Source organism: Zootermopsis nevadensis, unplaced genomic scaffold (genome assembly GCF_977971745.1).
Source record: "Zootermopsis nevadensis isolate Lab colony 2312 unplaced genomic scaffold, Znev_1.0 Znev_ptg000057l, whole genome shotgun sequence".
NCBI classification, from domain to species: Eukaryota; Metazoa; Arthropoda; class Insecta; order Blattodea; family Termopsidae; genus Zootermopsis; species Zootermopsis nevadensis.
The window spans coordinates 2106242-2133367 of NW_028259188.1; the positions used below are offsets into that span (position 1 = coordinate 2106242).

The window sequence follows — 27126 nt, forward strand, 5'->3', positions numbered from 1 at the left end:
ATTTGACTTAGTCCCTCATAATATTCTTCTTGGGAAACTTAGAAACTTTGGACTATCACCCAGTTATGTTGATTGGTTCCATAGTTATCTTTCTGACAGGCAATCTTTTGTTCGTGTATCTGGAACTCTTTCGTATCCTTATCGTGTTAAGTGTGGAGTGCCTCAGGGTTCCACCCTAGGCCCCTTACTGTTTAATATATTCATTAATGACATCTGCGACTCCATACATAATTCACAGTGCCTTTTATTTGCTGATGACTTAAAGATGTATCGGAGTATCAGCAATGTTGATGACTGCAAACTGTTGCAGCACGACATCCATTGAGTGCAAAATTGGTGTCTTGTGAATGGGATGCAACTTAATTTAAGTAAAACGACTGTTATATCATTCACCCGGAAGACAAACAGTATTTATTTTAATTACAAATTGTGTAACAACCTGGTGGCACGCTCCCATTGTGTTAAAGATCTCGGTGTTCTACTGGACTGTAAGCTCTATTTTCACCAGCATATCAACTATATATTATCACAGAGCTTGAAAATGCTAGGTTTGATTCGGTACATTACTTCTTCCTTCTCCACTGTTGATAGCCTTTTGGTCTTGTACAGTACCTTAGTCCGTTCCAAAATTGAGTATGCTTCTGTTGTTTGGAACTCTATTACTAATACAGATTCCTTTAAATTGGAAAGGATTCAAAGGAAATTTGTAGCTCTGTGTTACGCGAGATTCTTTAATGGCGTTTGTGCCTATAATTATGACGATATATTAGTTAGATTAAATTTCTTATCGTTACATTTAAGGAGGAGGCTTTTGGATACTCTATTCCTCGTGAATATTTTTAAAGGCAAAATTAGTTGCTCATCTGTTGTTGATACAGTTAGTCTCTGCATACCTACTAGGTCTATCAGAGACTATTCTACCTTTACTGTACAACGTAATTTCAAGGCCAGTCCCTCTGCCAGAAGTGTTTCTGCTGCCAATGCAGTCTGTAGGACCATCGACATCTTTAACAAAGATTGCATTTTGCTTGCTGAGGTCAGTCAGCTTTTTAAACAATAATCATGGTTTTTTATTGTTTACTTAGTATGACATTTTATTGTGTATGTTGTTTGTCCAAAATTAAACTGTTTTTAGTTTAATTATTACTTTACTTGTCTATAACATTTAGTTTTTTACTTATTAGTTATTATGCAATAAATCAATATTGTACATTTATGTTTTCAGTTCATTGTTTGTTTGCTTTTGTATTGTAATGTCTGTATTGTTGTTAGTGCTTGGCTGTTATTGGCCTTTTTGGCTGTTGTCAAGCACTTTAATAAATGAATTGAAATATACAATATGTGAACTTTAACTGTTTAAATAAAACAAAGTAACTACTTAACTAAAGGAATGTATCTATTTAAGTAAACCTATTTAACCTTTTAATTACAAACTACGTAACTAAAGGGGCAGATTCATTATTTCTTCAATGAAGGACGCAAATTCAATGTCGGCCATTTCTGGATTCTGCAAAGGAAATAAACATTTGGATCAGAATAGGAACTGGAATTATGGGTAACAAGTATGGAAACACGTACAGCGAATATCTCGTGGTAGGCGATCTCTAAGGATGCAGGTTTTGAAGGAATTTGTAACGAAGCTCATGGTGAAAGACACTGAACTTATTCTAGTTACGTGGACTTTTATGTAAATTACAGGCTTCAACCTGATTCAGCATTTTTTGGGGTGACTTCTGTTTTACCCTCTGTTTCATCTACCTGTCATAACCTGACCTGGTGTTGTAACTTTTATGTCGTGTGATTTTCATCTGCACGGAATTTACAAGTCGGAGGGAGGGCTGGAAATAGGTCAAATGCAAGAATATAAAAATTACAAAGAGAACTTCAGGCTCATAGTATGCCTTCGTGGCCTATATATCATGTCTTCAGTTTATAATAAGGTAAATATAGATTTATGTAATCAATAAATTAATCATTATCCGTTAATTTCAACCGCCTGTGTAACCACTTACAGTTATGCCGACAAACACAGTTGCAATACTTATGGTTTCAACAGTCTCAGATCATATTTTTGTTCTCGTCTGAGTATCGGTTACTGAATTTAGTGACTTAAAACACAAGGATTGTGCCGTCATGCACCATTCGCTGGAATGACAGAGAAGAATGGACTGTTTATTTCTCAGTGCTCTGAGTTTTTACCCAGCAATGATATTTTGTGTGATGTCTGCTTAATTTGTTGGTTTGTCCCGTTCAGTGCTATGGCTTATTTTCAACAATATCAGTAGCTCGGACTACTGTTGGTTTCAAGGTTTTCATGAAGAATAGAATGTAAAAAATACACGGGCACTTTTTGTGTATGCTGTTCAGGAAAGGCAGCCTTAAAGTTATGTATGTAAAATTTCTCACTTATGTAGTAGCAGTAATTTTGTAGAAAAGTTTTCTGTACTTCTCTTCTGCAGAATTTTCTGTGTCAGGATTTGCCTTCTTCATTTCCCTGGTTTTTGTTAGAAAATTGAGAAGTGTGTCATGTTCATTTTGCACGTGACTTTGAATTTCTCTTATTTTGTGAATAAAATCTATACCCAGACCTGTCTGTAATGTATGAACCAAAATGTAAGAATTTGCGAACACAGAAAGAAATGGTTTGAGCAGAAAGACCTGTTACTATCATGAATGTACCTCATGACAAAATGAAAATGAGAAGTTTCATCCAATATTAGGTGGTTCCTGAATTTGTCTTGAAATGTCAACTAGCAACACTTCATGGAGGGCTTTTAACAAATTATTTTCAATGGCCAGAGATGTGCCTTAGCAAAAGGTCATTCAGCAGAGGTTCATAATGTTCAAAATATTCTTTACAAATACTTCTGTCAAGGGGCAACTCAGATAATTCATGACCTCTAAATGGTAGTTCTTGAACTGGCAGCAGACAAGTCATGTCACCCATTTCAATATTTCTTAATTTTTATAAATTCCTTTATTATATTCTGAACTACTAAATGCAAGTTGGATCTCCAGAAGCTCATAATTTCTTTGGAGACTTAAATAAAGAATGACCTGCATGTACTGTACATGTTTGGCGTAAGATTCGTGTTTTTCTTTTCTTTTCGTGAAGCATGTAAGTCATAAGTTTGTTAAAGGCCCCCGAAATCCAAAACATTTAAACATTTTTGGAAGATCAATTATGACCAGCAAATCAGTTTCTCTCAGATTGTTGCAAGCTGTTAACCACGGGTAAAAATGATATTGCAAAACAAAAGTTCCCAGTGTACATATTGTGTTCCTTATATTCATTCGCTCTTAGGGTTTTATATAGGTTGGTAATGTCTCCCATGTTTTAATGTTTTTAGTTTCTCCATGAATTTTCTTCTTGACAATAGTTTTTCTAAAAGACATTGAATAACATTTTTATCTATTTTCCACAAACTTCAAATGGTCTTCCAGTGTTTATAAACACGTAAACTTACATCACTGCAATTGTGTTTATGATAATTCCAGTTTGTGAGTGATTTTGGTACAGTTCACCTCTTCTTCAGTTCATGTTGAGGTCAACCTTTGTTGTGTTTAAGAGAATGGTAAAGACCTTTCTTTTTCTTATATTCACAATTTTTTAATATTTTTATTTGCATTATGCAATGCCAGAGCGTGTTAATTTGATTTTGCGTATTCAAATAACTTGTGTCTTTGATGTCAGCACGGAATAATTAGTTTGTAGTACCATGATGATGCTGTAAGTGTTGTGAATTTAGATCTTGCGTTTCAAAGTGGCAAGCCAGAAAATCATTATTTTATATTACGGTCATTAAATAGGACTAATTGTTTATATTTATACACAATCAAGCTGACTCCAGAGAGATGTTGGCAGAACACTGAGCTAGGTTTTGATACTTGTATGATAAAATAAAAAGTAAAAATTGCTTGCATCATCACAACCTCAAATCCTACATAGAACGAAATATGTCTGGTAATAAGACAAATGCAGAGGAGTGCGTTGTTAAACTGTGGGCCAAATTAAGCATGTCTTACATAAGCGAAAAGTGATTAAAATTTTGAGCCTTCTGGGTTGTTTTGGATCTCCTACAAGAACATGCATTCAGAGCCCGAAGTTTCAGTCATGTAGTGTAAGTAGCAGCGATGATTTGTTACCTTGAGAATGTTGGAATAAAAAATGTTCCCCCACATCAGAATATTGTTACTAATTGTTTCAGTACACATACTCGTGTTTTGTGGTACCAAGTTAAAGTATTCTGTCTTCCTGGTCTTTTCGAAGTGTGCATTTGCCAGTAGTGAGTGACCAGCCCACTGCCTCCACACAATTTCTAATCAGTCCTTATTTTTGTCTGCTAGAGCCATCTAGTAGGAATCAGGAGATATGTGGCCAGCGAGTTTTGCTTACGAAACATCTCGTTCATGCTTTTTCGTGCCCTAAATCTAAGGCATGGGACCGCCGGCTTTAATTCCCCTCCGAAGGAAGTTGTGCTATGGATTTTTATCACCCTTTAAAAATCCACCGACCTTGGCCGGATTTGAACCCGCGTATCTTGGGTCCAGTGGTGACCACATTAACCACTAGTGCAATGAGGGCGACAAGTTCGTTGAAATATTACTTTGCCAAAATAACAACAGAGAATTTTATGAACATGTTTTTTATTTAATATCCTTAAATATATAATTCATATTTAATTAGAAACTATTTAATAATTTAAGTGTTTAACAAAATCTAAAGAATTTAACTATTTAATAACAACTGTTTTACAAAAAATTAATAATTTAACTATTTAACAAAAACTGAACAATTTAACTACTTAAAAACAACTATTTTACAAAAAATTAATAATTTAACTATTTAACAAAAACTGAACAATTTAACTATTTAAAAAGAACTATTTTACAAAAAATTAATAATTGAACTATTTAACAAAAACTGAACAATTTAACTATTTAAAAACAACTATTTTACAAAAAATTAATAATTGAACTATTTAACAAAAACGATTAAACTATTTAACTAAAACGATTTAACTATTTAACTAAAACGATTTAACAAAAAAACTTTGTAACATATTTTCTAAAAAGAATCAAAGTATTTAAATACTAAAATCTTCTGAATTCAGAATATTCAGGATATCTTCCCAAATGGGGGCATATTGCTCATTGTCCATTTCTGGGATCTGGAAAGGAAATGAACATTTGTATCAGAATAGCAACTGAAACAATGGGTAACAAGTATAGAAACACATCTCTAAGGGTGCAACTTGTGAAGGAATTTGTGACGAAGCTCACGGTGAAAGACACTGGGCTTATTCTAGTTGCGTGGACTTTTATATAAATTACAGGCTTCAACCTGATTCAGCAGTTTTTGGGGTAACTTCTGGAGGGCTATGAGCCGGGATAGCTCAGTCAGTATAGTGACTAGCTGCCGGGGTTCGATCCCCGACAGGGGCAGAGGATTTTTCCTCTAGCCTCTGCGTCCAGACTGGCTCTGGGGCCCACCAAGCCTCCTCTACAATGGGTACCGGGGTCCTTTCCCGGGGGTAAAGCCCCCCATCTAGTGCCGAGGTCAAGGAAGAGAGGAGCTATACCTAAACTCACCCCAAGCGCCTACATGGCGCATAGCGGGACAAACTTTACTTTACTTTCTGGAGGGCTGGAAATAGGTCAAATGCTTCCACGAATCAGTGTTCGGCCCACGTAATTGTTGTAATCCAAAGGAGAGTTGACACTAACCTCATCATTAATGAACTGCTGAAGGTCGGCGTCCAGTAACCCTTCGTGAAATGGCAGTTCATATTCGCTGCTTCTATTTTGTCCCTGAAATTCAGAAAGTGGTGGATTAGTGGGCTGCAACCAATGAAACAAAGTATTGATACGACATGCAATATAATAGTACGATGGAAATTAATGTGGATATTTTGCAGATGCACGCTTTCCAAATGGGATCTGGTAAAAATGTGACAGAGGATTTTGATGTAAACCCAACAGAAATGGCTAACAGGAATAAAAGTTTAATTACAGGAGATTTCAGTGCTCAAGTAGGAAATGACGTAATATTCGTAGGTCAAGAAAAATGGTGAGTGTGCATAATTAATGTCCTTATAAATATAAACTTTTTGTAACATATATTTCCTGTCCACAGCCAGTTTATTTTTAAAGAAACAGAAAACAGATAAATTAATGTTTAAAACGTAGAGCAGAGTTTCAGGGATTTAAATAGTGGAATCTCCTAAATAAAATCCACTGCAATGCGCTCTTACAAACAGCGGCAATCGGGAGTTTACTCTGATCATCTTTCGCCTCTGACATTCCACACTTGTTCGTTTTCCATGTGAAAGCGACAGATGGCAGGCGAGTGAGTTCGTCCAAATAGTAATGACGACGACTTACCTCTGACGAAGCGACGCCTTGTGTGGCTGGGAATCCAAGATAGTTGTTGGGTGGGCAATATTCAGGAGACAAATTAAGCTCTTTCAGAATTTCTTGAAATGCCATGTCACTAATTGCACTTGGATTTATTGTTGCGTCAGAAATCTGGAAAGGAAGTAAACATTTGGATCAGAACTGCAATTGGAATTATGGGTAACAAGTATGGAAACACGTACAGCGAATATCTCGTGGCACGCGATCTCTTAGGATGCAGGTTGTGAAGGAATTTGTGACGAAGCTCAAGGTGAAAGACACTGGACTTATTCTAGTTGTGTGGACTTTTATATAAATTACAGGCTTCAACCTGACGGCAGATGGCAGGCGAGTGAGTTCGTCCAAATAGTAATGACGACGACGACTCACCTCTGATGATAGGACGTCTTGTGTGGCTGGGAATCCTCCCCATTGATGTTCCTGGATAGGGAGGGGAAGGGCGCTGCTGTTCTGCGCGGTGGTGGAGCGTCGCTTCCCTGACTGGCGTCTCAACTTCCTATCACGGGTCTCCTCCCGGAGGCGCTTTTGTTTGCGGACCTCATTTGGGATGTAGATGTAACCTGAAATCGGAAAGAATGACATTCAGGTCACAGCATTCCGTTAACGGTCGCTTGTGATCTCGTGATTTGACATCAGAGAAGGAAAATCAGCGACATTCATAAATCATATATTACAGAAAGACAGGAACAGAACAATGCATCTTTCTTCGAAACGTTGGCATCGAATTAGTCGCCGTGAAAGCTCCTGATAATACAAAATTAATATTTCTATTGCGATTGTTAAAACGAAGCAAAAATTAATGACACTGAAGTGGCATCAAAGGGAGGTCTTCCGGGTAAAGTACTGCCTCAGTGTCGAAGTTGAAGTCACTTTAAGACTTTGATGGGTTTTCGCGGTGGTGAGGCTGAGGATGATAATTAAATTCTGGATTTTGATACAGTGTAGACTTGGGAGGAAATGAACTCGAAATATAAGGAAAAAAATACGCCTTCTGTGCTTTTGTTGACTTTTGCCACTCCAGCTCTGATCGACTCAAATCTTAAAATATGTTGCTAAAAGTAAAGTCTCTTGAAAAGTTCTCTTACTTAAAATCGCTAGCAGTCAATCCCAAATAAATCTGAATCTGTGATTTTCCTCGTAATTCTCGGGTACATTTTTTGGAAGCTTCTTGCTGCTTTTTGAGGTTAAAAGAGAATTAATTACTTACCGGGATATTTCTTCTTATGCTCCGCGGCCGCCTGTCGCGCGCGGTCAAAATAATCGTCCTGCACACCTTTTAGTGCCTTCCACATACATCCAAGTCTGCAAATAGAAAAGCAGAAGTTGTAAGAACACAGGCAGTTTGTAGGACGCACCGGAGGACCATCATCCAAGGGCTGCAGCTGGGTAAAGGCAAAGGCAGTGGCGTATGACGGCGTGCAAAATGTTTCACCTGTTCTCGACGATCAGAACATTTTCAGCAAAGGGAAATAATATATCCAATTCGAATTCACCTCATGCTTTCTCTGTCAATTTTGGATCTTTGCACTTTTACAGTAAAAGAATAGTTCCGGGCGGACTTATAAATTCTACTTCTCTACTGCCCTAAATATCCTGTGTTCATTTTATAATAAGGTAAATATAAATTTATAATCCAGCAATGGAAAGCAAATTAGCCTTCAGCTTAAAGTGCTGACTTTGTGAATCGAATCTTGCAAGAGCCAATATTTTTTTAATTATTAGGTCTCATAGTTTATCAACACCGCAATTATCAGTGTCGTCACGAAATATCCCCCCCCCCCCCTCTTTTAGAAGTACAAATTTCTAAGTGCGCGTTCTGAACACGAGAAATTTCTCACATATAATTTTACAGGTTCGCACCGTCGCCATGTTTATCATCATTCACGTACGTTCAATGATCATACATGTCCGCTGAATTCAAATATCTTTGAAGACAATCTGTCATTCACGAATGCTCTGCACATTAAATTATTAACACGTAATTGTCCTGAAGTACATTTTGTATTACAACTTACCTCACGCTGATCTGATTGTTGCTGTCTGCAGGGTACAGGGCAGCCAGTTCTTTTCTCCATTCATTTGAGAAGATCATGAAGGCGTTAGGCGGCCTCTTTATCTTTGCGCACTTTGGTGTTTTTTGGCACCTTTTCGCCTTCCTCTTCCCTTCGATCTTCTCTGGCTGCCCTGTAACTTGCAGCTGCTGATGTTCCTGAGTTTTTCCTGAAAGAATGATGGAATCCATGTATAAAAACTATAATAATCAGAATATGGCCAACATTATATAAAGAAACATGGCTATCTCCAGTGTACTTGACGCTTTTTTTACTGAATAGTTACAGACATATGAAGCGTAAGTAATAAAATGCGCTGTTGACGTATCTGAATGTGGTTGTGTGTAAAGAAGGAGCGAGGTTTCAGTAACATCAGTATAACAGAGAATATGTGAATTGTGAATAAGAGACGCACAGTTTTGTGTTTTCATCTCAACGAGGACGTCGTTAAACAGGCTGGCTCTGATTGAGTCTTGCCGAAAGAGGGAATTGTGTCTACCCTGGGGGACCCATCAGACAGAGCTCTTCCTCGTCACTAGAGACTGAGGCCCAAGAAATAAGATGGCTTCTGACACGTGGACACAAAATTAAGTATTCTTGGTCTCAACTCTCAGAGAGCAAAGTAAAAGTACATAATTCACTAGAAAATGATTCTTTCAAGTCCAGCAAATTTAAAATGTCTGACAGTGACTATAATAAACCAAAATTGATTTCATGTGGAGAATTCTTATTACAGTCTATTTAACACTTTTTGTTTTCCCTTTGCTAACATCACTTAAAATAATGAAATAATGATATTATGGGGAGAATATCTGGACATCTAGAAAGATGCATAAGCATCATAATTGACAGAACATCATGCTGATGAGGTTTACAGACTATACTCCACAATTTACTGTATGCACAGAATTAAACGACACTTACTGTCTGCTGCCAGCCATCCAATGTTATTTTGAAGGCTCTTCAGCTCCCTCATATGCATTTCAGTAGGATTTACCTGAGGACAGACACAAAATGAGTTATTTTATAGTCCAAGAATTCTCTGCAACTTGATGAGGTTAATATTTATTATGAAATTGTTGTCCCAGTCACACACAAATCGCATGTGCCTTGGCTGTTTGTGCTGCACTGCAATTGATTTTCGTTTCTGCCAGAAAATATTAAGAAGACCTCACTTATAGAAAGAGAAATTAAGGCTGTGTCAGATAACGAGGCCTTCCTTGTAATGAATGATTTACCTTTAAAATTAGCATGTTAGGAAACGTTTCAAAGCTTTAATTGCAATATACAAGTCAGTTTATGATTAATCTGTAATACAAAACAACGATCCTGAGAAATTAAGCTGTTCACTCAACAATAACTTTCCTCTAGACGAAAAAATTAAGACTGAAAACAACCTTTAACAATGTCTGAATGCGACAAGTGACCCAGTCATAGGTCCCTATCAGCTGTTTAGCTTAGCCGGAATTCAAGTAACTTTGTTGATGATGGCGGACGTGTGTTGCTGCTAGCATTTGAATTCTTAAGAATGACATACAATCCCTCAAGATAACGAAATAATAATATTTGTTTAAATCTTGTCAGTCACAATCACAATAAAATTCCTATTAAATATTAAAATATTACTATAATTAGCATGTAAATATTTAAAATATATTAAATGATGTTCTCATCGAAATGTTCGATTTACATTAGATCATCACTTTTTACACGACATGTTTTGAAACAAAATTAAATTATCAAATATATTATTTTATTTTCTATTTCTAATTTTATTAATATTCATTTAGTCTTTATATTATTTACTTTACAGGATGATAACAAAACGTTCACCCACACAAAATCATGTTAAGCACGACATACATATACAGAACAACTTCGAATACGATATTAAAAAATACAATAAAATCTGGAAGAAAACTTCATTTGAAATCTGATAAACATCTGACTAAAAGTTGCATTTAAGAAATTATATTTAAGTTTATATAATTTTATACACCTGAAGATGGTTCTTTTAGAACTGAAACATGTCGTGTAAAAAGTGATGTTCTAATGTAAATGGAACATTTCGATAGAGAACATCATTTAATATATTTTAAATATTTAAATGCTAATTATAATAATATTTAATAGGAATTTTATTGTGATTGTGACTGACAAGATTTAAACATATATATATTTATCACAATATGACGCAACTTTATCATCTCAGAAATAATAATATTAATAATAAGTAGGCTCACCCATTGTGAAGAGCTGGAGACCTCCATGTCGCAGGCAGCAAGATTTGAATAAGAAATTAAACACGTTGCAGGAAATATTTTCACTATATATATATATATATATATATAGAATTATCTTGTTCTAGAAGCTGCTCACACCACCATTCGTTTCACACTGAGGAAAGCCAACCAACTACTGAGTAGAGCGGGCCGTGCGTAACTGCTATTTATACCATAAAAGTGTGACGTCACGTATGGCGCAACAGTCAGTAGAGGGAGTGCAATACGTTTCATTCAGGCGTGCATAAGAAATGAGAAATGAACCTTATGGCATGCCAGCCGAGATTGTTGCGCGTGTTCGTATTTTATAAGAACACCTGCGTTTCATATTTACACATTCTTTGTAGTTAAAGAAATACAAATTGAATTACTCAAAGTTATAATTTTTTGACATTCCATCATAAATGTAAGAAGTCAATTATTAATATTAAATATTTTCTGTGTGAAAGGAAATTAATTTAAAAGTAATGAAAGGAGGCTTGAAGTAAATTTTGCGGTTTAATTTGCACTTGTTTAAAAACAACGTCGTGTTTTTTATACTTTTTTAATTTTAAGACGATTATTGAGGGCCCCGGCCGCTGTTGAACCCATCGCCCCTGCGACAGGGAAAATGTTTCCTTCCTTCGAATCCCGACTATTCATTTTGACCAATAAGAGAACGCAGGAAGGTAAGAACTCTGGAAGAAGTGTCCTGAGTTCGATTTCCTTCAAGGGCGGTTCCTTTGGCTCCGAAACTAAGCGAGACAGAAGAAGAGTTTTTTGCTTCGAAGAGGAGATTTCGGAAACGAAGGCCTCGACACTGAGTTCGAGACCCGACAAAGATGATTTCTGTTGACGGGAAAGCACCCACGAGAAGAAATCGACGCCAAGGCAAATTTCTTTAGTTCCGGAGAGGAAATTACCGGGTCTAAGGTCACGGACACGAATACAGTCCTCGGTTCGAGTCCCTGTTAGGATGTTTGTTTCTGAGGTAATTTTACGGGCGTATTAAACGACGACGTTGACTAACACGGATGCCACCAGATGTCTCAAAAGTAAAGTGCTGTACAATTTGCAATGTTACAAAAATAACGGAAAAGTTTTTGTGGTAATATAATTTACCGCATTCGACCGGCGGATGAATAAAGCATGTAGTTTGGTGGATAAGAATAAAAGGTGTATGAAAATGCGCCCCACTGACAAGTTCTTGTTCATATTAGCCAACATAGACATATGCTTATTTTGCATGCATCGCGTTAAAGAGCAAATGAGCATAAGAACAAGTCATTTGTCTTTTATCTTTGATTGCGCTTAGTCCAGCTTAGGTCGTTGCAAATATTCCGTCCCAGTCAGAGGCCGTGGGGGTAAAAACTTCGAAGTCCTCCCTCTGTAGGCCTTATCTCCGCCTGGACCAGCTTAATTTCTCGATTTCGCACGCACAGTTCACGCTGAGGCGAAAAATCCAATTGTCGGCAGTTGGTAGTCAGTCCAGTGCTTTAAAAACATTCGTGTGCACAAGAACTTGTCAATGGGGCGCATTTTCATACACCTTTTATTCTTATCCACCAAACTATGTGCTTTATTCATCCGCCGGTCGAATGCGGTAAATTATATTACCACAAAAACTTTTCCGATATTTTTGTAACATTGCAAATTGTACAGCACTTTACTTTTGAGACATCTGGTGGCATCCGTGTTAGTCAACGTCGTCGTTTAATACGCCCGTAAAATTACCTCAGAAACAAACATCCTAACAGGGACTCGAACCGAGGACTGTATTCGTGTCCGTGACCTTAGACCCGGTAATTTCCTCTCCGGAACGAAAGAAATTTGCCTTGGCGTCGATTTCTTCTCGTGGGTGCTTTCCCGTCAACAGAAATCATCTTTGTCGGGTCTCGAACTCAGTGTCGAGGCCTTCGTTTCCGAAATCTCCTCTTCGAAGCAAAAAACTCTTCTTCTGTCTCGCTTAGTTTCGGAGCCAAAGGAACCGCCCTTGAAGGAAATCGAACTCAGGACACTTCTTCCAGAGTTCTTACCTTCCTGCGTTCTCTTATTGGTCAAAATGAATAGTCGGGATTCGAAGGAAGGAAACATTTTCCCTGTCGCAGGGGCGATGGGTTCAACAGCGGCCGGGGCCCTCAATAATCGTCTTAAAATTAAAAAAGTATAAAAAACACGACGTTGTTTTTAAACAAGTGCAAATTAAACCGCAAAATTTACTTCAAGCCTCCTTTCATTACTTTTAAATTAATTTCCTTTCACACAGAAAATATTTAATATTAATAATTGACTTCTTACATTTATGATGGAATGTCAAAAAATTATAACTTGGAGTAATTCAATTTGTATTTCTTGAACTACAAAGAATGTGTAAATATGAAACGCAGGTGTTCTTATAAAATACGAACACGCGCAACAATCTCGGCTGGCATGCCATAAGGTTCATTTCTCATTTCTTATGCACGCCTGAATGAAACGTATTGCACTCCCTCTACTGACTGTTGCGCCATACGTGACGTCACACTTTTATGGTATAAATAGCAGTTACGCACGGCCCGCTCTACTCAGTAGTTGGTTGGCTTTCCTCAGTGTGAAACGAATGGTGGTGTGAGCAGCTTCTAGAACAAGATAATTCTATATATATATATATATATATAGTGAAAATATTTCCTGCAACGTGTTTAATTTCTTATTCAAATCTTGCTGCCTGCGACATGGAGGTCTCCAGCTCTTCACAATGGGTGAGCCTACTTATTATTAATATTATTATTTCTGAGATGATAAAGTTGCGTCATATTGTGATAAATATATATATGTTTAAATCTTGTCAGTCACAATCACAATAAAATTCCTATTAAATATTATTATAATTAGCATTTAAATATTTAAAATATATTAAATGATGTTCTCTATCGAAATGTTCCATTTACATTAGAACATCACTTTTTACACGACATGTTTCAGTTCTAAAAGAACCATCTTCAGGTGTATAAAATTATATAAACTTAAATATAATTTCTTAAATGCAACTTTTAGTCAGATGTTTATCAGATTTCAAATGAAGTTTTCTTCCAGATTTTATTGTATTTTTTAATATCGTATTCGAAGTTGTTCTGTATATGTATGTCGTGCTTAACATGATTTTGTGTGGGTGAACGTTTTGTTATCATCCTGTAAAGTAAATAATATAAAGACTAAATGAATATTAATAAAATTAGAAATAGAAAATAAAATAATATATTTGATAATTTAATTTTGTTTCAAAACATGTCGTGTAAAAAGTGATGATCTAATGTAAATCGAACATTTCGATGAGAACATCATTTAATATATTTTAAATATTTACATGCTAATTATAGTAATATTTTAATATTTAATAGGAATTTTATTGTGATTGTGACTGACAAGATTTAAACAAATATTATTATTTCGTTATCTTGAGGGATTGTATGTCATTCTTAAGAATTCAAATGCTAGCAGCAACACACGTCCGCCATCATCAACAAAGTTACTTGAATTCCGGCTAAGCTAAACAGCTGATAGGGACCTATGACTGGGTCACTTGTCGCATTCAGACATTGTTAAAGGTTGTTTTCAGTCTTAATTTTTTCGTCTAGAGGAAAGTTATTGTTGAGTGAACAGCTTAATTTCTCAGGATCGTTGTTTTGTATTACAGATTAATCATAAACTGACTTGTATATTGCAATTAAAGCTTTGAAACGTTTCCTAACATGCTAATTTTAAAGGTAAATCATTCATTACAAGGAAGGCCTCGTTATCTGACACAGCCTTAATTTCTCTTTCTATAAGTGAGGTCTTCTTAATATTTTCTGGCAGAAACGAAAATCAATTGCAGTGCAGCACAAACAGCCAAGGCACATGCGATTTGTGTGTGACTGGGACAACAATTTCATAATAAATATTAACCTCATCAAGTTGCAGAGAATTCTTGGACTATAAAATAACTCATTTTGTGTCTGTCCTCAGGTAAATCCTACTGAAATGCATATGAGGGAGCTGAAGAGCCTTCAAAATAACATTGGATGGCTGGCAGCAGACAGTAAGTGTCGTTTAATTCTGTGCATACAGTAAATTGTGGAGTACAGTCCGTAAACCTCGTCAGTGTGATGTTTATGTACGTCTTTCTAGATGTCCAGATATGCCCCCCAGACTTCCAGCAACTCTTCATTATTTTAAGTGATTTTGTCAGAAGGAAAACCAAAAAATGTTAAATGCATTGCAATTTTGCTTTTTTAATAGTCATTCTCAGACATTTTAAATTTGCTGGACTTCAAAGAATCATTTTCTAGTGAATTATGTACGTTTACTTTGCTCTCTGAGAGTTGAGACCAAGATTAATTTTGTGTCCACGTGTACCTTGCGCCTCAGTCACAAGTGACGAGGATGAGGTCTGTCTGATGGTCCCCCAGGGTAGACACCCATCCCTCTTTCGGGAAGACTCGATGAGAGCCAGGCTGTTTAACGACGTCTTCGTTAAGAAGAATGTTTTCCGGTGACCAGCATGCAAATCCCAGTTTTAAACACTGCAAATAGCAATCAGTAATGCATTGCGTAAGAGACACTGGTTTTTCCAACTGGAAGTGACTCTTAAACTGAATTTGGAATTTGATCACGGGCAAGAAAAATGCAATTTCAAAATTACAAACTCTTATTACAGTTCATTTTTTTTAACTAAACTAACTCTTTTCTTTACGTAGTAATACTTAACTCCTGAAGCTGTTTCTTGAAATAACGTCACATGAGGAATTTAACAGACCATTTGATGCAGTCGTGAATTGTTACAGACACGGAACTCAAAAACCAAATCTTGTTTGAGCGCCGGCAAGGGGAGAAACACAAAGTCAGTCTCCGAGCCGTCAGAGAGGAGAAGGAGAAACTGAGGAAGGAAAGAAATCTGCAGGCTGAGCAGATCAAGGAGCTGCAAGCAGAAAGTATGTTTGCTCTCATTCTATTTAAGTACTAAGTCAAAGATTACAGGCTGCAAATTGCCTCAGTATGAAATTCTGTTCATTACCATGTTCCTGCATGTCTCATGAGATATCGAGATATTCTCCTAGGCATTTTGTTCTAGTTACCTTCGCCCTGAGTTGCAGACTAATTTATGTACCCAAAGAAGAAGAGAGTTTGCTCTCATATTTTGACCTCGAGCCTTAGGAGGTGAAAGGCATTAAAGTTTGAAATTATCCATTTCACAAAACATTTCGGTTGCAATCTCTGACCTGAAGAAGGCAACTCCATTGTTAGTCGAAATGTGGGATAATTTTCAACATTATCAGCTGCCACTCTTTACACCTAAGGCTGCTAGAGACATGGGTTTCTGGTCTTCGGAAAACCCTCTCGTCTTTTTCCATCTTTACATTCGTAACAGTTTCGAAAGACAAACTTTCTTGTTTGTTAACATATAGTCAAAAGAGGAATTTTACTATCTAAAATAATTATCGATTGTTACAGACTTTGCTGCAACACAGCTAATTGAGAAGCTGAAGGCAATGAAGGATGACAAAACTCAGGTACGTTTAAACTTTCTGTTGCATTGTGGGGCATGGCTCTGAGTTATTCTGTGCATTAATGAACGATTCCTTGAAATCGTAAATACTAAACAGTAACTGAAAATTGTCAGATATTGGAAAAATGAAGAGGTAAGTGCTTTCTAAGGCGTGTAAATAAAAGTGAGAAGTCAAATCCATTTCGGACTGAATCATTTGTTGAAGAGGAGGAGAAGGATTTCATCTGTAGCTGTCAGAGTGTAGTTTGTAGGACGAAGTATAGCTTAAGGCAGTTACTCGGTGACTCGCGATGTCGATGGGGTCGGACACGAGTATTCCCTGTCAAAAGAGAGGGTACCCAAAGCTTTTACGGATGAAATAGCATAATTTGGGTGTATCATCTTTCACTGATGATGCAGTTGTGAACATATAAACTGTGATAGAAAATAATAAAGTGAACAGTTCTACGTCAACTGCAGCAGAAGAAATGTTGTATTTTTTGTGAGAGGTGATGAACACAACACCTGGAGCCTAATTTCAGTCATGTACTGTTTAGGGCTTTATACATACAGGTCTCTTATTATCTGAGCTGTAGGAAGCATCGAGTAATGTATTAAATGCATGATTAAAGCCAGAAAATGGAAAAATTGTACGTAATACTGTGATCAAAACAACATTTAAGAGTGAACACTTTTGGTTAATGTTGTGTTGCTTTGGTGTCATTCACAGCAGCCTGCAGCAAGGCCAGCCACTGAAACTACAAACACCATGAGCACCAGGCCGGTCATTGAAATAAAACTCAATGAGGTGAAACTGGCGAGATGTGAAAACGCCTGGCGACCTGGGCGAAGGAAGCCGGCGACCAACGAGCAGGCTGCCCAGACTCAGGTATGTTCCTGGCATTCATTTAAGGACAGGATCCTGGAAACAGTCAATAATGCTGTATCTGCCCCAATGCAAGATGGCTGAAAGGAACAGTCCTGCGCTAAGAAACACGTTCACTCTAACTAACTAGGTGGCTTATTGAAACTGAAGGTTCATCACCAAATTAAGGAACAGGCAAAATTATAGGTCTATATTTTAATCTTGATGCTCTTAAAGATCAGACATTTCGATCTGAGAAGCTGCAAGCATTTCCGGAATTCGTCTCCTCCTAATTTCCTCATCACTTCTTATTGGAACTTTGCCACACTAAAAAATAAACTTTCTGTTTGCTTACTCTTTGATTTTAGAAGCAATGTTTACCTTTCCAAGTGTTTAATTGCATATAATGAGTATGCATTGTAATTATATTTCTCAATAGACATTGGCTTCTCATGACAACAGACTTCTTCTTCGGTGTAGACAAAACGCGGCTGGACGGCGCATGCAGAGCAACTGGCTCTAGGTTTTAATCATCTCTATGAAGGCTTTAAGGAAGTAAAACATGTTTCGCTTTATTTCTGTGTTTGCGTTCTGTCAGATGATGAGAGGGAACTTGATGTTGCAGGAGCTGTTAAAGAAGGCTCGCAGTTTGCTCAACAAACTCACGCCTGACAAGTTTGACAAACTAGTTTCCCAAGTCCAGGATCTGCCAATTGACAGCAGCGATCGCCTGAAGGGCGTCATCGACCTCATATTTGAAAAGGTGAGGCACCGGTCTTTAGCAGCTGATACATTCAGACAGAGACGTCATATTGATAGAAATTCCCTTCTTTTGTAACTTTGCAGCTCAATTTCTTAAATATTGAAGTTATCCTCAGTGTAGTATTGGAGACGCTAGGGGCAAGTGAAAATTATAATTGTTACTGTTCACTATGATAATAATCTTAAAAACCAGTAAGCTGATTGTTCTCTCTTTAAATACACCTCCAAGCTTAGAATTTATCTGCTCTCATCTAAAAATGTTTATCTTATGCAAGAAAATTAAGGCTGTCATGAAATGTGTCTTGCATCTGACTGAGATTTTGAGTTTCTCAGGTTTAAGGGATAAAGATTTATTTTGTTGAAGCTTCATTTAGGTGGCCATCATTTCATAAATTTAGTTTATGTAACGTATGCTCAACAGAGTTGTTTTTCATAAATATAACATGAGAGCAAAGTGATAATGTTGTGTGTTTTTATGTGCAGGCTGTTGATGAACCAAAGTTCACAGAGATTTATGCACGAATGTGCAAGGTTCTCTCCAGCATGAAAGTTCCGGCAGAGCGTGGGAACAATGGCGAACCAGAGGTCACCTTCAGGAAGTTGTTGCTAGGTCGATGCCGGGCAGAATTTGAAAAGAATCCTGAAGCAGAAATAAATCTAGAAGCCACACAGAAAGAGATTGAGGAAACAGCAGACCCAGTAAGTGCTTCTCTAATGTCTTTGTCTACGGTCATATGTTACTACGCGTCTGTCCACAGATTGGGAATAGCTCCGTCTGCTTGATCGAATGGAATAGTTGTCTCCTCCCTTTTTGCTTGAAGATGAATATCTATCATTTGAAAAATTATTATTCAATATGTTGTTCAGGTTTTAAGACTTCTTGAAAGACAAGAAAGAGACATAATTGATAAAGACTGAATGTAGAATGCACATAAACTTAATTTAAATTATTATGATATAAATGGTACCTCAAGATGAAAAAACATTTTCCTAACTTCTTAGGTTAGTTTAACTTCCTATAATGAGCACTTAATGTACTCATTTTTTTCAAAATGTTGTAAACTCTCATAATAATGAACTCCGGCTGCACTCGACATTTCTCATTAGGTCATGGCGTTCTTTTGGAGGCATAAAGGCAGGGGGCTTCGTGGACACAAACTTTAAAATGCAAACTTACATATGTTGAAAGCTGTGCATTAAAGAAGGGCTCTTACAAGATACCATCAAAAAAGGCGATTTCTAATCTTTTCTACTTATTTTTTCTGCAGGCAAAGAAAACCGAACTACAGCAGGAACTGCGAAGGATACAAATGAAATCAATAGGAAACATCAGGTAACTTACATTTTTCTTTGTGATTTTGAAGCTCTACATTTGATTCATCAGTGACTCTGAAAGTAGTGAACTTAAGAGTTGTGAATTAGGACAAGACACTGAGAGGAAATTTGAAATGTTAATGGGTTCTTGCTCTCCAGTATGCAAGTGTTCCACAAAATCCAGGACCAATTTCTAAATGTGCTTCATAATGCTGCTGCTTACATGATCACACACTATCATAAAGTCTCCACTTCCTCGGTATTTCTTCTTCTTCTTCTTGGTATTTGCATCGTGAAATGGCACTGATGGCTTTCCTCCATACAGAATCAAATGCAAATTACATAAAAATAATTATTTAATTTGAAATTTTCAATATTCTGTCTCAGCTGTTTTATATTTATAAACAGATACAGATTTTTACAGGACCACGTACAGAAATATTATATTTCACCTCAAAAATATATATCACACACAAGACACTGATTAAATTCCATCTATTTAAACAAAAGTTCTCATTATTTTAAGGCACAAATCTTTCTGTACCTTGTAGAGGCAAAGAACCTCGTTTCTCTTCTGTTGTTTGGACTTTTACTATTGTCTTAACTCAACCCAAGTGATATATTCTTCACTATGTTACAGGTTTATTGGCGAGCTGCATAAAGCAGATATGCTCGCCACAAGCACCATGCAGCATTGCATCAAGCAGCTTCTTGCAAAAGGAGATGAGCATTGCTTGGAGTGCCTCTGCACTCTTCTGATGACGGTCGGCAAGGATTTCGAGAGCAAGAGCCAAGTATGTTTGTTTTCATTTTTTAATACTTTTAGTTTTAATTTGCAGTTCTCCTACCGTGTAATTTATTGCCTTCCTTTGGGCTCTATGATGACCACAGGTTTATACGGAAAGTACAATGCAAAAAGCAGTAAGTGTGTCCCTTTGATCTCACTGACTTTCTGGCTTCCATTTTGTAACATGCAAGTCTTCTTAATTGTTATACATTCTTTGCACAAAATCATAGCGAGAAGGCATTATGGGCTGGTCGCACCTTCTCGTCCATCTGTCTTTCCAGTCCATTCAATTCGAGAACCAATGGACAGACTAGGATGAAATTTGATATGGAGTTTGTGGTATTCTGCACGACCTCGCATAATCCTATTTTGAATATCCTCCTAGGTAGAAAGTCAGGTGCTGCAATCTGGTGGCCAAATTGGGAACTGTCACAGAAGGTGGATTCGATGGTTGAAAGTGCACATTGTAAAGAACGCGTGAGGATGTTGCATCTATTCTGATATGAAATAACTTTCTGAGCTCGCTGACAATATTCTGAATAGTGTTTCTGTGTGATAAATGATCACCGTGACATGTTCTTCTGAAATTCTTCATACTCTTCTACACTCTAACATGTTTCATATAAAGACGCCTCATGCCGTGACTTCAACTTGTCCCCGTCTAGTGCGACGGGAATCTTGCTCAGTATTTTGTTACACTTTTACGTTTCCTCTCATCACCTCTGCTGAATCATGTCAGAATTCACTCAGTCCTGACAGGACAAAGCAGGAATCTGATCGAAGGGTCATGTCTAGGCTCAGCCACCAAAAATCTCGGTTTATGCCTTTGTTTAGATGAGACACATACTTACGTTTTGTTCGAGACAGCAACCTTCAGCTCTCAATTTAAATTTACACGCGCCTTCCCACACAGCAAGTTCTATGTGAACTACATGAGTAGTGGCAGAATTTTCTAGTTTTATGTGTAGGCTTATAAGCGTAAGAAGTTAATTATGCCCATGAAATGTGACTTTAAATTTTTGTTTTCTTGCAGGATCTGTCTGAGTTCCTTCATACAATGAAGGAACTAACAAATAAGAAGGCGATGCTCTCTAGCAGAATAAAGTTTAAGATCGACTACGTCATCGACCTGAAGCAAAGCAACTGGGCTCCAAGGAATGGACGTTAGATGAGATTTTTTAAATAAATAAATTATTTAGTTTTTTTGTTAAATACTTCAGTATTTAAATAGTAAAATAGTTTAGTTCTTTGTTAAATATCTGAATTGTTCACATTTGTTAAATAAATAAATTATTTAGTTTTTTTGTTAAATACTTCAGTATTTAAATAGTAAAATAGTTTAGTTCTTTGTTAAATATCTTAATTGTTCACATTTGTTAAATAAATAAATTATGTAGTTTTTTTGTTAAATACTTCAGTATTTAAATAGTGAAATAGTTTAGTTCTTTGTTAAATATCTGAATTGTTCACATTTGTTAAATAAATAAATTATTTAGTTTTTTTGTTAAATACTTCAGTATTTAAATAGTGAAATAGTTTAGTTCTTTGTTAAATATCTGAATTGTTCACATTTGTTAAATAAATAAATTATTTAGTTTTTTTGTTAAATACTTCAGTATTTAAATAGTAAAATAGTTTAGTTCTTTGTTAAATATCTTAATTGTTCACATTTGTTAAATAAATAAATTATTTAGTTTTTTTGTTAAATACTTCAGTATTTAAATAGTAAAATAGTTTAGTTCTTTGTTAAATATCTGAATTGTTCACATTTGTTAAATAAATAAATTATTTAGTTTTTTTGTTAAATACTTCAGTATTTAAATAGTGAAATAGTTTAGTTCTTTGTTAAATATCTGAATTGTTCACATTTGTTAAATAAATAAATTATGTAGTTTTTTTGTTAAATACTTCAGTATTTAAATAGTAAAATAGTTTAGTTCTTTGTTAAATATCTGAATTGTTCACATTTGTTAAATAAATAAATTATTTAGTTTTTTTGTTAAATACTTCGGTATTTAAATAGTGAAATAGTTTAGTTCTTTGTAAAATAGTTCAATTGTTTAAATCTTGAAATTGTTTATTTTTTGTTAAATAGTTTAGTATTTAAATAGTTACACTGTTCAGTTTTTTGTTAAATATCTGAATTATTCACATTTGTTAAATAAATAAATTATTTAGTTTTTTTGTTAAATACTTCAGTATTTAAATAGTGAAATAGTTTAGTTCTTTGTAAAATAGTTCAATTGTTTATTTTTTGTTAAATAGTTTAGTATTTAAATAGTTAGACTGTTCATTTTTTTTTGTTAAATATCTGAATTGTTCACATTTGTTAAATAAATAAATAATTTAGTTTTTTTGTTAAATACTTCAGTATTTAAATAGTGAAATAGTTTAGTTCTTTGTAAAATAGTTCAATTGTTTATTTTTTGTTAAATAGTTCAATTATTTAATGTTTTATGAATTGTTTCTAATTAATATATTTAAGAATATTAAATAAAAAACATGTTCATAAACTTTCCTGTTATTATTTTAGCAAAGTAATATTTCAACGAACTTGTCGCCCTCATTGCACTAGTGGTTAATGTCGTCGCCACTGGACCCAAGGTACGCGAGTTCAAACACTGCTGAGGTTGATGGAATTTTAAGGGGTGATTAAAATCCATAGAACAACTTCCTTCGGAAGGGAACTAAAGCCGGCGGTCCCATGCCGTAGATTTATGGCACAAAAAACAATGAACGAGATGTTTCCTAATCAAAACTCCCTGGCCATTTCTCACACAAGTCTCTCCTGATTCCTACTAGATGACTCTAGCAGACAAAGATAAGGATTGAGTAGAAATTGTGCAGAGGCAGTGGGCTGGTCGTTCACTACTGACAAATGCACACTTCTAAAAGACCAGGAAGACAGAATATCCTATCTGCATTACTATCGAAGAAGCAGTGCAGATATATAAAACTATACACGGACTGAAAGATGACTCTACCGAGTACGAAGCACCATTAAACAAGAAGGAATGGTCTCATCCAGCGGAAAGAATAACTCTTGATGAAGTGAAAGACTTCAATAAATACACTGTGGAAATCTATATAGATGGAAGTAAACACCAGGGAAAGGTAAGTGCTGCCGCTGTTATCTTCAAAAATGGAGAACTAATTCATAGCTTAAAAACCAAGTTACCCGATCATTGCTCAAACAATCAAGCTGAGCAGATCGGAATTCTAGAGGCCTTGGATGCAGTAACAACTTTAAGGGAAATCAGCATTGAGGAAAGAATAGTAGCGGTGTACACAGATAGTCCAGTTTCTCTCGATCTACTAAAAAACAACTTCAAACATGGCTTTGTAATATCTGAGATAAGAAATAGATTAAGGAATCTCAAAGATCAAAATTGGACTATTCATTTTGGGTGGATCAAAGCACACATCAGAATTTTCGGTAATGAAATAGCAGACAGATTAGCGAAGGCAGCAGCAGAAGATGGTGGAAATGTAGTATATGCAAAGAAGCCTAAAAGTACAATTATTAAAGAAACAAAGGAAGAAGGGATTATAAAACGGCAAAATGAGTGGAGCGCCACCAATAAAGGAGCAGCGTGCAAGAAATTCTTCCCATCAGTGCGACAAACAATGAAGCTAAATATTGAAATAATTCCTGAACTGGCAGCAATGACGACTGGACATGGCAAAAACAAATCATATCTACACAGGTTTGGAATCATTGACGACCCAAGATGCTCATGCCTGAAAGCAGCACAAACAGTGGATCACCTCATCTATGACTGCGAAAAACTACAACAACCAAGGCGGAACTTAATAGATGCAATAGTCAAGAATGGTGGCACATGGCCAGTGTTGCATGAAGAAATTGTTCAGAAATGTTTAGGTCATTTTAATAAATTCATTAAATCCATTGATTATAATACAGTTTAGCACAGGAACATAGGTGCAAACGGTGGCAATGGATCATGATATTAGAGTTGTATACTCTATTGAAGTGTTTTATATTAATGCATGTAATATTGCAATCTTGTAATGGGGCATGCTGAATAAATGTAAATAAAAAAAGACAGAATACTTTAACTTGGTATCGCAAATACACGAGTGTGTGTACTGAAACATTTAGCAATAATATTCTGGTGTAAGGAAACATTTTTTATTTCAACATTCTCAAGATAACAGATGATCGCTGCTACTTGCAGAACATGACTGAAACTCTGAATACATGCTCTTGTTGGAGATCCAAAACAACCCAAAAGGCTCAAAATTTTAATCACTTTTCGCTTATGTAAGACATGTTTAATTTGGCCCACAGTTTAACAATGCACCCCTCTGCATCTGTCTTATTACCAGTCATATTTCGTTCTATGTAGGTTTTGAGGTTATGACGATGCAAGCAATTTTTACTTTTTATTTTATCATACAGGTACGAAAACCTAGCTCTGTTCTGCTAACTTCTCACTGGAGTCGGCTTGCATGTTTATAAATATAAACAATTAGTCCTCTTTAATGACCGAAATAAAACAATAATTATCTGACTTGCCACTATGAACGCCAAGATCTAAATTCACAACACTAATAAATATTTCACTTACACATACAGTATCATCATGGTACTACAGACTAATTATTCCATGCTGACATCAAAGACACAAGTTATTTGAATACGCAAAATCAAATTAAGACTGCATAATAGTCACCTCATTTAAAAGACGCATCCAATGTTTGATAGAGGTCTCTTTAACGTGTGTTATTCACGGCACTCCCAGTATCGAAGAACATATACTCATAGCTGAGTAGGTAACACACACAAAGCACGTTAACTTTGTTAATTGAAGTATCATTACGCAACTCTCTAACACATAAACGGAACAGACCTAGTGACACCCACAAACACAATCTGCTTTAAAAATAAAGAATTCAGAGTTCTACAGTGTAAACAGCGATTATTTACTTCAAAAACATTAACCCTTGTAATGGCTGAGTTGTCTTCTTTGATTTACCACTGAATGTTAAAATATTATTTAGGCGACTTAAAGCTATAAAAATTGAGTATCTTATTGATGCTGATGTGGCTACAAAACAATCGCACGAGAAAAATGCAAATAAAAATATTAAAAAATTGTGAATATAAGAAACGTATAAGAAAAAGAAAGGTCTTTACCATTCTTTTAAATAAAAAAATGGTTGACCTCAACATGAACTGAAGAAGAAGTGAATTGTACCAAAATCACCCACAAACTGCAATTTTCATAAACACAACTGCAGTGACGGTGGAAGACCAATTGAAGTTTGTGGAAACTAGATAAAAATGTTATTCAATGTTTTTTAGAAAAACTATTGTCAAGAAGAAAATTCATGGAGAAACTAAAAACATTAAAACATGGCAGACATTACCAACCTATATAAAACCCTAAGAGCGAATGAATATAAGGAACAAAATATGTACACTGGGAACTTTTGTTTTGCAATATCATTTTTACCCATGGTTAACAGCTTGCAACAATCTGAGAGAAACTGATTTGCTGGTCATAATTGATCTTCCAAAAATGTTTAAATGTTTTGGATTTCGGGGGCCTTTAACAAACTTATGACTTACATGCTTCACGAAAAGAAAAGAAACACACGAATCTTACGCCAAACATGCACAGTACACGCAGGTCATTCTTTATTTAAGTCTCCAAAGAAATTATGAGCTTCTGGAGATCCAACTTACATTTAGTAGTTCAGAATATAATAAAGGAGTTTATACAAATTATAAATATTGAAATGGGTGATATGACTTGTCTGCTGCCAGATCAAGAACTACCATTTAGAGGTCATGAATTATCTGAGTTGCCCCTTGACAGAAGTAATTGTAAAGAATATTTCGAAACCGCTAGAACATTATGAACCTCTGCTGAATGACCTTTTGCTAAGGCACATCTCTGGCCATTGAAAATAATTTGTTAAAAGCCCTCCATGAAGTGTTGCTAGTTGACATTTCAAGACAAATTCAAGAACCACCTAATATTGGATGAAACTTCTGATTTTCATTTTGTCATGAGGTACATTCATGATAGTAACAGGTCTTTCTGCTCAAACCCTTTCTTTCTGTGTTCGCAAATTCTTACATTTTGGTTCATACATTACAGACAGGTCTGGGTATAGATTTTATTCACAAAATAAGAGAAATTCAAAGTCACGTGCAAAATGAACATGACACACTTCTCAATTTTCTAACAAAAACCAGGGAAATGAAGAAGGCAAATCCTGACACAGAAAATTCTGCAGAAGAGAAGTACAGAAAACTTTTCTACAAAATTACTGCTACTACATAAGTGAGAAATTTTACATACATAACTTTAAGGCTGCCTTTCCTGAACAGCATACACAAAAACTGAACGTGTATTTTTTACATTCTATTCTTCATGAAAACCTTGAAACCAACAGTAGTCCGAGCTACTGATATTGTTGAAAATAAGCCATAGCACTGAACGGGACAAACCAACAAATTAAGCAGACATCACACAAAATATCATTGCTGGGTAAAAACTCAGAGCACTGAGAAATAAACAGTCCATTCTTCTCTGTCATTCCAGCAAATGGTGCATGACGGCACAATCCTTGTGTTTTGAGTCACTAAATTCAGTAACCGATACTAAAACAAGAACAAAAATATGATCTCAGACTGTTGAAACCATAAGTATTGCAACTGTTTGTCGGCATAACTGTAAGTGGTTACACAGGCGGTTGAAATTAACGGATAATGATTAATTGATTGATTACATAAATCTATATTTACCTTATTATAAACTGAAGACATGATATATAGGCCACGAAGGCATACTATGAGCCTGAAGTTCTCTTTGTAATTTTTATATTCTTGCATTTGACCTATTTCCAGCCCTCCCTCTGACTTGTAAATTCCGTGCAGATGAAAATCACATGGCATAAAAGTTACAACACCAGGTCAGGTTATGACAGGTAGATGAAACAGTGGGTCAAACAGAAGTCACCCCAAGAAATGCTGAATCAGGTTGAAGCCTGTAATTTACATAGAAGTCCACGTAACTAGAATAAGTTCAGTGTCTTTCACCATGAGCTTCGTTACAAATTCCTTCAAAACCTGCATCCTTAGAGATCGCCTACCACGAGATATTCGCTGTACGTGTTTCCATACTTGT

The 27126-nt window shown here is 35.9% G+C and overlaps 2 protein-coding genes across 5 annotated transcripts; one reads left to right on the plus strand and one right to left on the minus strand.

Moving 5' to 3' along the window:
- Positions 1–380: 380 nt before the first annotated feature.
- On the minus strand, positions 381–15531 carry LOC147871427 (sex-determining region Y protein-like). Of its 4 annotated transcripts, none has more exons than XM_087361410.1 (8): positions 10712–10808; positions 9393–9465; positions 8433–8637; positions 7625–7719; positions 6787–6977; positions 6385–6528; positions 5728–5811; positions 381–1507 (listed from the first exon to the last, which is right to left on the minus strand). In XM_087361410.1, the coding sequence occupies exons 1-8, from the start codon at positions 10736–10738 to the stop codon at positions 1442–1444; spliced, it is 885 nt and encodes a 294-aa protein (XP_087217536.1). In that variant the 5' UTR covers positions 10739–10808; the 3' UTR covers positions 381–1441. The 4 variants fall into 4 exon arrangements, with proteins under 4 accessions (XP_087217536.1, XP_087217534.1, XP_087217535.1 ...); XM_087361408.1 differs by lacking the exon at positions 381–1507 and adding an exon at positions 5051–5171; XM_087361409.1 differs by lacking the exons at positions 381–1507; positions 10712–10808 and adding exons at positions 5051–5171; positions 9707–9843.
- LOC147871428 (eukaryotic translation initiation factor 4 gamma 3-like) lies at positions 15526–21243 on the plus strand. Its single transcript, XM_087361412.1, has 7 exons — positions 15526–15681; positions 16202–16260; positions 16966–17124; positions 17726–17863; positions 18346–18561; positions 19131–19195; positions 19817–21243. The coding sequence occupies exons 2-7, from the start codon at positions 16240–16242 to the stop codon at positions 20280–20282; spliced, it is 1065 nt and encodes a 354-aa protein (XP_087217538.1). The 5' UTR covers positions 15526–15681; positions 16202–16239; the 3' UTR covers positions 20283–21243.
- The last annotated feature ends 5883 nt before the right edge of the window (positions 21244–27126 follow it).